At 35.2% G+C, this 11495-nt stretch overlaps 1 protein-coding gene across 1 annotated transcript; it reads right to left on the bottom strand.

Moving 5' to 3' along the window:
- Positions 1-6380: 6380 nt before the first annotated feature.
- Positions 6381-10159, bottom strand: LOC112575868. Its single transcript, XM_025257971.1, has 5 exons — positions 9664-10159; positions 8422-8669; positions 7683-7865; positions 6840-7119; positions 6381-6535 (listed from the first exon to the last, which is right to left on the bottom strand). Exons 1-4 carry the CDS (start codon positions 9723-9725, stop codon positions 6854-6856), a joined length of 759 nt encoding a protein of 252 aa, XP_025113756.1. The 5' UTR covers positions 9726-10159; the 3' UTR covers positions 6381-6535; positions 6840-6853.
- Between the last annotated feature and the right edge of the window lie 1336 nt (positions 10160-11495).

Below are 11495 nucleotides of genomic sequence, written 5' to 3'. Positions count from 1 at the left end.
AATTACAATCGGGCGATATGTTTTTGGTCACTTGCATATATGTGTTTCTTAAGGTGTGTGCACGTCTTAAGAGAAACAAGAAAGTCTGTTATCTAGAGTTTGATGAAGCCAAATGAAGTTAATGAGGATAACGAATACGAAATCCAAATAAATAATGTTTTAAAAACATAAAATCCTTTACGGAAACTATAAATATCAAACTGAAAGTGGCTTTAAATGAGCTTTTAAATGTTTTTCTCCTTATTCTTAGGAAACGTAAAGTCACATGGACACTTGATCAAACGTTAAATGATGTCATCAAGGTCAGAGGTTATCCACATATAGACGTAGCTGCACACAGTGTCATCCACTGCGCATCCTTATGCACATCAAACTCTTCGTGTTTCTCGTTCTTCTTCCATCCAAAGGCAAAAGAATGTTTTCTGAACGAGTTTATTTTCACAAAACCAGACGGAGGCGAATCTTCCCCAGGCTCCAGATATTACGAGAAAGCTGTTTGTATGATATGTTTTATATTTTATCCAACTTTTAGACTTGAATCATAATTACCACATAGATATAAATTTCACAAACATTTTCAATAATTCATAAACAATAAATTAAACATGTCAGGAAGACAGTATTTAATTACCACAGAAATTCGAATTATGCCAATACAGCTTCTACCTCGATTTATCCTAATGCATCATGTTTTTTCGTTAATACCTTTGTACTTATAGAGACTTCAGGCAGAAGATTCTAGCGGTTCTAGATTGCATGTAATGAAATTGGACCGTTATACATCATGTAAAAAAGAATAAAATTACTTTAGTGCGTGAAATATATAAAAGAGAATAATTTTTAAAATCTCAATGTTTTAACTCGTGTTCTCCAAACTCCATCACTCTTGAAAAAAATTTAATCCTTAAATAAATCAGTGTTTTTTTCCAAGCCAAGTGACGTAACTTCATATTTTGATGTATCACATATCTGATGTTAGCAGTCATCTACAACACGAACACGCACATGAAATATACTTCATGTTTGCTTACGGCACTTTAAAATCTGCTAACTGTTGATTGGATTTTGCCATCAGCCAGACTGTGTGAAGTACCCTCATTATTTCTTCTCTAGCGGGATGTCCTTTTGCCAACGGGTACGTGTGGCTGCGCGAACCACGAATGTGTATCAAGGCTTATCGAGAAGGCAAGGACTACAAATCTGCTAACTTAATCTGTTCAAGAGACGGCTCACGGCTTGTTGTCCTGGACACGGAAACCAAGAAGACAGCAGTTGAAAAGTATTTTGGAAATGGAAGTAAGTAGATGTCACCTGACACAACATTTGACGCTTTTAGAGTTTCAACTTTCTTTCAGTGAGTTAGTAGCTGAGGAAGAAATTTTTTATCATCAAAACATTTTCTAAATCCCTTCATAGTCGTTTGTACCTTAGTCCTCCTTCTTTTCTACTAACAGCTTCTAAAATATCCCATCACCTTCCCTTTATCTACAGATATTCAAGGTTCTTCACTTCCCAGACCCTTATCAAGTTTCAAACTCCTGTGACATTATCTTTACTTCCATTCTTGGACTAGTTGACCGTTATTGTTACACGCTCGGTTGCCTCTACCCTTCCTTGCTGTCCCCTCTCCCCCATTCTCCAACTACACATACACCTCTAGTTTAAGGTCATGTGACCTTTTTTCACGCTTTGCCTATTAGAACCAAACATGTCACGTGCTCGTCTTGCAGCAAAGAAGTGGCGAGCTTATGTTGGAGCGGCGCGAGAGGGAGTACTCAATGCGACTAAAGCAACCAGGTGGGACAACAACCTTCAGCCGCTGTACTGGCTGAATGGAGTGAAAGTGCCCACGAAGGAAGTCAAGAGTTGGTGGGCAAAAAATAATCCTTCCAATACACAGGGTAGGGAAGCGTGCATGGAAATAACAAGTGGAGGCTGGAATGACCTCGTGTGCTCTAAAGTTATTGCCTACATTTGCGAGAAGGTTCTGAACTGATCTGACATGTCGTCTTCAATTGTGACCAAGAACGGCATCGCCATGGTAACAAACGCTCTAGTGCTGCTTTATACATCCTCACGCGCGCGCACACATACACTCACACACTCATACTTACTACAATAAATGATCAGATATTTGATTCCAAAGCGTAGTGAAGGCATAAACTAGCTCATAGCTTCATGGTAAAATATTTTTTTTTAAATTCCAAAACAAAGAAAGGCATGCTACAGCTTTTATGATATATAACAGATGAATGGACATCTTTCGTTCTAATTAATAGAAATAACTAATTACAGAGTACATTATGAAGTGCTTTAAGATGAAATAATTTTTAATGAATACCGATGCCCAGCAAAGAGCTAACACAGGGCTAGACAAGAATCTTGAAAAATGAAAAAGGTTATGAATTTATTTATCTTACAAGGCTGTTATCTGCAAACTATTAAACTAAATTTAATGTTATGGTTATCTTTGCATAGTTCTAAATGACCTGTTTGTTCCATAGCACTTTAATTACAACAAACACTCAATAATTAAAATTTACACATAGCCATATATTAAGACATGTATCTACATGCAGATTTTTACAAAGTTTAGTTTGTGTTGTTAATTGATTTTCTTGTTTGACAAAGCAAGTACTAAGACTCTATAGTCTATAGTTCACTTTGTTTCCGATCACCACATCATACATGATTAGTTTTTTTTATGTATTTTTAATTTTATTCTGTCGTGAAAGTAGCTGTCTGAAAAATGTCCAAGGGGTTTTGAAAGATGTATGAACCCTACATATACGATAAAAAAATACAGGAAAAACAATTTAAAACAAGAACTAATTCCTTATCTAGCAATTGGATAAGTTAGAGTAGATGAGTATTTTTGAAAGAATTTGTGTTTATAATATTTTTTCTAACATCTGCATGTTTGCCTGAAATTTCTACCTCGAAAAATAAAAAAAGTGCAAAACGCTATTGCAAAGTTACAAACCTACCTTTCTCATTTCAAATAAGAAATGTGATGGTCGAGGAGAGTTTATGCATGGAGTTCTCTAAAACAAATGTTAAATAGATTGTACTCTAGTCGATCGAGAGTAATGTCCTTTCGCATGATAAGCTACAGGAAGTTAGTTCTCTGTATTTAGTTTTGTTTTCTCTGCTGACCTGTAGTGAGTTTCGTGCCTATTGTTGTTACATAATTATTATATATTATTGGCGCTGTTGTTTTTTTGTTCAGTGATCTGTTTGTCTGTGGAAACTTTGGTTCTGGTGTCAACATTGACTGCCAGTCTCCTTACTTGATTTGTTTTGACTTTGTAGATGTGCATTACACTAGATGTAAACAGATGCTACAGCCCTTTATTTACTATTTATTGTCGTCTATACTATTATTATTTTCTGCGGAAGCCTCTAGCAGTGTTCAGCAATTTGTAAAACACCAGACCAACACAATATATCAATAACTTCTAAAATTGTGACTTATTGTGAATGAGGACAATTTAAATGTGTTCTGTAAATCTTATTTCGGTGGATTTTCACTTCCACCCTGGCTTATGAACACATTGGATAATATGGTTTTTCGAGAAGAATTTTGAAAACTACTCTACTCCCATTAAAAACAATAATGACTCGTGTCTACTTGGTCCGTCGTACCACCGGAAGTGTTGTGTGGACAGGAGGACTTGTAGCCTCGTTTGCAGTTTTCAACTGGACTGAGCAAACTGAGGGTGACTACTGGATTCATGTGTTTTATTACCACTTTCATCATTCTATAGACAGAGCGTTAGCACGTGATGTTGTGTGCGTGTATGTGTTGTTTTTATTCTATGTACTTTTTATTTGTTTGTTCAACTGTGAGTGTGGCACTTTATGTGCTTTGACTATTTATTATTTGTTTTATTGGTGTACAGTGCGCTGTGTCTGCTTTATGGTAGAAACATGCGCTATATAAATATAATTATTAGTACTATTATTATTCTGTTACAAAACATTGGTCGACTCCAACCTAGCGAAGAGGGTGATGCAACTTTTTGTGTTGCTTTCTTCTCCTTGCACAAACGAATTAAAAACCAATTAGGATGATTTGTGCTGGTCTATTCTGTATTCGTCTTTTTGATATCATCAAGTGCGAAATGTAATACTTAGTGTACAATTTCATTATTATGCCTACAGAAACACACAGCTCACATGTTGATGAATATTTGTACTATGTACCATTCCTCTAAAAGTTCATGTAAGGACTATACTTATTAATGTGTTTGTAGGCTATCCCATTGTTGTCTTATTTCTGCGAAAATACTTTATAAGCTGATGTATTTGTTGTATATACTTTTTCTCTAAAGCGGTTTAGTAAGAGCTAGATGTTTGTTCTATGTACAGTATGGAACATTTTTTTCAATTATCAATGGCTAGATGTAAACAAACCAGCTTCCTTTACAAATTAGGTAAAATAAATAATCATCCTCATCGTCACAGTTATCGTTATTTTCAGAGAGAGAGAGAGAAAACAAATTCATGTTTATATTTATGCGTAGTGTGAGTACCTGTTCAAAACAACGAAGTATCGCTGGCAGTGCCTTGCTTACCTCCCCTTTTAGTCCCAAAAGGAAGTCACAAGAGTGCAACATTTTGCACGACTGTTTAAAATGAGGTATAGACATTGCTGACGGTACAGCCGGGGATTTTATTTTCATTAAATTTTAAAAATACTACATGACTAGAAAATCACTCATATTATAACCTCCCTTCCGAAAAGAGTTGAGCTTTTCAAATTCATCCTTTGCATCAATACTTGCTTTCCAATTTTCAATTGCACTTCCATCTATAATGCTCTGTGTTATTGTGAACTATTACTGCCAGAACCAACCATGCCGCAAGAAAATAGTTTTGATATACTGCTTCTTTGAGTTTATTAACCACAATAAATATGCATGCACGTTTGTTGACCTAGCGGCTACTCAGGTATTCATGTCTCACTTGCTACATTTTAAACTGGCGAGATGTCAGACAAGATGGTAGCAGTTCTGAGAAACATTGGAAGACTAACGCTTATACGATTATCCTTTGATTAGTCCTCTACTGGTAATTATGTTTTAGTTAAAGCAACCGTGTGTGTAAACATAGTCCAGCATGCCTCATTGGTGGGTTAATTGTCTTTTAATTTCTAAGGACTCGTATACATTTGTGTCGAGCGCCCATGAGCGGGTATACAATGTAGAAACTATTTTTTTAAACACAGACAGATGTTATGTGTATGTTTTCGCTTTTTCATTTAAGAAGAAAGACAGACGAGTTGTCTTGCACAACACCGACACCAATTTACTTCCTTTAGTCTTCACCAAATGAGCATCCTCTCACAGAACTAAGCAGAAAGAAACATCCATACTTCAACTTTAAATTTTAAAAATATCACTAAAAGAAATGTATTGTTTTGTTTATAGATTTTTTAATAAAGACTCTAGGTGATACATTCAAAGTGATTCAAGTAATATTTTTTAATTTTTTAATTTTTATTATATTTATACTTATGAATAATATTACTTTATATCACATACAAACTGTACTCTGGTAAATATCTTCTTACAGACCTTACACGTAGTGCACTTCTGAAGTTGCAAAATATTTTTTTAATGCGCTGATTCGTCTTCCTTGAAAATGTCGATGTTATCAAAATAATTTTGATGTCATTAGGTTAGTCACATTTCCACTTAAAACTACTCGCTGGTACACAAGTCACTAACCTGCCCTAGAAGAAATGTAAATAAGTGTGGGTGTCGAAATCACTAACATTCACTCGAAGAAATGTATTGTCTTACTAACAGATTTGTAATTTATATTATATGCATGCTTATATTTATATCATTTCTGTCTCTAGTATTACTTTTACATTACCTAAATAGATAATCTGTCCGCGATGCTGTAATCTGATCCTTTTTTAAATGCAAAGTAATGAAGTGTAATCTTACCATTATTATATCTGGTGTTTAATAAACTGATTCTTTGATATTCTTGATTCAGTCAATGATGCGGATTTTTTATGACATTATTGTGTAAACATGAGATCAACAGTTGCCTTTTGTCAAATGCTTCCCTAACAACTAGTTGCGTACATTCCCGCCAATAATTGATTATTAACAGATCATAAATATAAATACAAATATAAATACAAAAATAATATAAAGATAAAGATAACATTAAGAATAAGATGAAAAAAGCGACTTCACAAAGATATGGATAAACACTTTATCGAGGGTGAGTTGGCAAGGGGACAGTAAAGAATGAAGAAAGGTGCAAAAATAATTCTTTTACAATAATCAGCGTAGTGATACTAATAAAAGTCTTTCTGTATGTCTCGAAGTATACATTGCTAAGCATTTGTGTGAAAATGAGGCAAGAGCAAAACGATATCAATAAATAACAAATAAACGTTCAAGAACCACAAGAGACGAAACATTTCTAAGATTCTCTCCCCTGTCTCGATGATCCAGGTACCATCCACAGCTCGCTCTCCCACACTGCTTTTGAAAAGACACGGGAGTAGGATCTGAAAGATAAATGAATACATGGTTTGGTTATTTAGATCATTTGAAAAACTAATTTAAAAAGTATATTTTATTATAACGATCACTAGCAAGATGATTAAAGATACGGTTTTGATAAAACGATTATTTGGAAGCTGGATTTGATAACAGGACTTCGTAGCAGTAGATCAACCAAGTACGAGACGACAGCCATTCCAAACATAACCCCAGTGTGAACACTTTGAACTCTTATACTTATCATTTTGTCGCTAAAATAACGATCTTAGTGATTATATCTGCAAAATGTACGAAATAATGTTTTGATACCTGACAGATCAAGTTTAAATCTTTTCGCAGATGTAGGGGTGACCTGAATTACAGACCATGTCATTCCATAGTCCCGAAAAGATTTCCATACACCCTTCTTCGTTACGGTCATTGGAGGGGTTGAGAGCCGGGAGGTCCCAGTAGGCGTCAGGCCCACTAATGGCTACCTGCACTCCATTCAGCCAGTACAGCGGGTCCCGGTATTTGTCCCATGAGGCTCGGCTACCATTCGCAGCTCCGTCTCGCATGCCACCGATGAAGGCTCGGGTAATCTTAGATGCTGCAAGATTAATAAGAACAAAGTTTATATATGATGTCTCTTGTTAGTTTCTCATATTCCTTTTCCTCGGATCGTTGGTATAATTTTTTCTGTCTTCGCTTTTCTGTTTTTTTCTCTTTTTTTCTCATGGTTTTACTCCTACCATGCCTTTAAACGCAAGTTTGTTGAAAGTGGTCAATCGTCTTAAAGGCATGGTAGGAGTAAAACCATGTCCTCCATTTGATTAGATGTACCTTCATTATTAGTTTCTATAAAAATTGGGAAAATGCTCACTGGTTTCCATAGGTCTACAAATGGTTTGATTAACGAAATTCTTAATTTTAATCTTTCCCACAATATAGGACAAACACTGAGAAAATTAAAATGTTTGTTTCTCGTTTTTGTATAATTTCAAAACTTATCTTCAAAAACAGCTTTAGAAAAACAACAGCTGCCATACAAATAGTGTGACAAGGACATCAACATGGAATTGGTCAACTATCGTTTCCGATGACAGAAAGAACGAAAAAAACACTATCTCAGTATCAGAGGAATAGAACAAGTATGTGTGTCTTAAGATGTACCCAGGTCTGCCATGTATGCCGCAGTTACTGTCAACTTGTCTCCTTTGTCCAGAACAGCCAACCGTGAACCAGCATCGACACAGCTTTTGTACGCGGATTTGAAGTTCGGGGAATCTAAATAAACCTTGATGCAAATGCCTGGACCACGCAGCCATACATACCCGTCACCAGAAGGACATGAAGCTAAGAGACACAATAAATGTATTTGTTTCATGACAATAATCCCTCCATTGATAACGAATGTTACTTTTTAACAAACAGTTTTAGATTTTACATACCCGTCACGAGGACAGGCCGCTATAACACAAACTGTAACCGGATGTTAACAATAATGCTTGTAATGATGCCGACAAAGTTTCTTTTTCAAAAGACATTTCTAGCAGATGTTTAGTATTTAGTATAATTACATAGTTTCTTAAATATTTTAATAAGAGAGATAATGTCCTTTACGCTTTAAAATAAAAAAATATGATACTGATAATAAGTAACATTTTCGTAATGAATATCATTACAGCTGTTCTACTGTTATTAAACATTAAAATGTAATGGAAGCAACGAACGGGCAATGATCCAGGTCACTTTCTAAATATAGAAATAAAAAACACTAATCAGTAATTAGCAGAAAAAGAATATAATATCGATCACTCTCACATGTTTAATCAATAATTAAAGTTACTCTTTAGTGCAGAATGTAGCTAATACATTTGTAATCTCAAGATATTTGCATAAAATTTGTCACCAGAGAAAGCCTTGAAGTATCTGGCACCTGGTGACGACTGGCCGTCAGCTCGTGTAGCAAAGACAAACTCATTGAGACGACACTCTCCTGTCTTCGAGAGGAAGAAGAACGAAGAGCACGAGACGTTTGAGGTGCACAAAGATGCGCAGTGACCCACGTTAACGGCTCGTTTCACTTGTGTGCGTGAGGGGGGGTTGGGTACCTTGATGACGTCATCAAGAGTTTCGTCCCATGTCCAAAGGACATCGCTGCAAGGAGCAGAAAATAAATTAAATAAAAGGTAAGCTGTTTTCTTATAGTCTGAATATAAATGAGAAAGCTTTAAATGGTTTGTCTCGAGTATCAGGAAATATTTGATCACTCTAGACTGGTTTATAGTGAAAAATATTTTTCAAGACCAAAGAAAAAATCCAATATCTTTTGTTTTCAAGGTACACACATTCCTTGTTGATTTGTAGATTTTAAGTTTTTATGACTCCAAAATTAGTAAATACCTAAAATATATTGGGCAAAAATTCACGCAAAAGAACTTTACAAACTGTTTTATCAATAAACAACGAAAAAATGTTTCTATTGTTTCATTTGCAGGAATAAAGTTTCTAGGTTTAAGCATTGATCACATAATTATCAGTAAAAACATTTTTGCTGGCCATAATTTTCCGATTTTATCCACTTGTTACATTTTGTGTATTGAATTTGTTGATATTTTTTCCATAAGTTTAAAGATATTTAAGTTATTTCAAATAGCTAAAGATTTTTTTCGCAAAAGCTGTTTTGTTATTTGTGAAGGAAGGTGCTCGAAGGCCTCACTTGCTGTGACTGGGTTGCCATTTCTTTTCCCCTGCAACCTTTTCACCACAGGCCATTGCATTCATGTGTTAGAGTTTTAACCACTTGGTTATCTCTTCGACTGCTCGTTGATAGTTATGTGAGCATAAACTTGGAAAAAAGCTCCTTAAAGAAATTTTGTTTCCAGTGTAACTGTGAGTCTATAAAAATGCCAAGCAGAATGTTTTACTTCGTAGTGTCTAGTCTAGTATTCACGAGTATCTTTATTTTTCATTCTTTTAAAGCATGTTGATGGAAAAGATGGTTCCCGGGACGAAAGATGTCAACAAACAGCACGACACAAAGTTTTGGGAACATACAAGAGATTAAAACAAAGAAACTGAAGATAATAAGACAAAAATGCATAAAAAAACACCCTCTGAGTAAATAAAATTGCCAGAAAAATTACTTTACCTCGTGCTAACAGGCCAGGTGGACAAAGCGACGATTAAGAGTAAGGACATCATGCGAGACATCGTGATCGCAGCGCCGTCTGTGTGACTACAGTGTTCACTTCTTGATTTGTCTGCCCTTGCTCTTTTCTAGCAGGATGGTCGTTGTTATTTGTGTGTGTTACTAGTTTGCTGCTTGTCGGCCGCCGATTCCACCCCAAGTAAGGATGTCCACCCAACGATTGGCAACTGCTAAGGAATAAAGAGATATCTGACCTCCCTGCAGTTAATATATTATGTAAATAATTAATTGGTTAGGGTAAACAATTTCTACAGAACGAAATCAAGTGCTGCACATCCCACAGCTAGTGTCCACGTGTCGTAATTATTCTCTTTGTAGTATTAACTTCAAATGGTTTTCAATCGCTAACATCCCATCGTCTCTCTCGTTATCTTTGATTATATTTTTTAACATGGACTGCTCACATTTCTTGCAGCCTCACACCGCGAGAGATACTATCTCCACAGTTGAACATGGTGCATGTGACTGAATTTCACTCAGCCATTCGGGCTGACGTACAAACAAGTGTCTTTAGTAGAAACTAGACGGTATTACTTACCATAAATAATTTACAAATTACAAAAAGTACACAAACGCAAAATTGGACTTTTAAAAGCAAGAAGGAAAGTAATAAGTTATGATTAGCATGACAGAGCTTAGTATGTATACAATAACAAGGAAAATCTTTCTAGAATGTTGGATAGATGACTAGCGAGGTCAGTGGAAAGCTTTTACCTTCAAGCGTCGCCATATTTATTACTTAACGGAAAAGACTAAAAATACCCCAATCATATTCAAAATCGTAAAACGAAATCATACACTAAATAAATAAATTGTGCAACAGTTAATTAAACAACACGGTTGCTACTAGATGACCAACAAGTAAACAGAATGATTTCCTCTTACTTTTTTTCTGTCTCTCACTCCTCAGTTCTTATGTTTGTGTTTTTAAGAGATTGAAAAGATTACTGATAGGAATAAAACTGGATATAACAGCTTACACAGCTAAGAAAAGACGCTTTCATTAAAAATAAAGAAGAGACGGCTGGTGTTTGTGACCAGAGGGAAATAAAGGACCTTCTTCCGTTGTCTCCAGCACAACAATAATCGACCAAGATATACACGGATATACAATATTCATGGCTTGTATAGAAAAGATTTGAGTGGAAACATGCCGTTAGCCGTTAAGTTTTTGTTTGTTTTGTTTTTTGTTTTGTTTTGTTTTTTGTTTTTTACTTAGGTCGAACATGTTTTATTTTAGTGCTTGTGGAAGCCATTTTAATGTCACCAAGGGTGGCAAATAAACAAGCGAGATAAAAGTGTGTTTGTGTGTGTAAGAGAGAAAGTGTTAGGAAGAAAAAAATAATTAACAATGTGCATGTGTCTAAAGTTTTATTCAGATTTATGAGACATAATAAATAATTTTATTGAGATTGTGGTGGAATCCTTCAGAACTTAGTGCTGCAAAAAACTGTTGTTATGATACTTTGCACTCCTTTGTCACGAGATTTCCCAATCTTTTAACTGCATTCGTTTATAAAAGATAAACACCTATTCTTCAAGACACATTTAGGATATTTCAAATACACACGTAAAAAGGTAAACAGAGTTATTCTATCTAAACCTGCCTATCACTTGGTTAGTACTACATATTCTCAAAACACTAATTAAACTAAACACTAATTAATTCCTAATGTATAAACCCAGACGGACTTAGCCTTTTACCTTTAATGACAAATAGATGAGACAAGAAATAAAGTTTAGTTCCAACTGTCCTAAGCCTTTCTCAGCGA

The sequence above is a fragment of the Pomacea canaliculata genome, linkage group LG11, assembly GCF_003073045.1.
Source record: "Pomacea canaliculata isolate SZHN2017 linkage group LG11, ASM307304v1, whole genome shotgun sequence".
NCBI classification, from domain to species: domain Eukaryota; kingdom Metazoa; phylum Mollusca; class Gastropoda; order Architaenioglossa; family Ampullariidae; genus Pomacea; species Pomacea canaliculata.
Note: the sequence above shows the minus strand (reverse complement) of the source record. Positions and strands in the feature narration are given on the sequence as shown.

Coding starts and splice junctions, on each gene's coding strand:
- LOC112575868 (XM_025257971.1), bottom strand. CDS start 9,725: ATGTCTCGCATGATGTCCTTACTCTTAATCGTCGCTTTGTCCACCTGG. Junction 8,670..9,663: donor ACCTGGCCTGTTAGCACGAG/GTAAAGTAATTT, acceptor TGCTCCTTGCAG/CGATGTCCTTTGGACATGGG. Junction 7,866..8,421: donor ATACTTCAAGGCTTTCTCTG/GTGACAAATTTT, acceptor TGTGTCTCTTAG/CTTCATGTCCTTCTGGTGAC.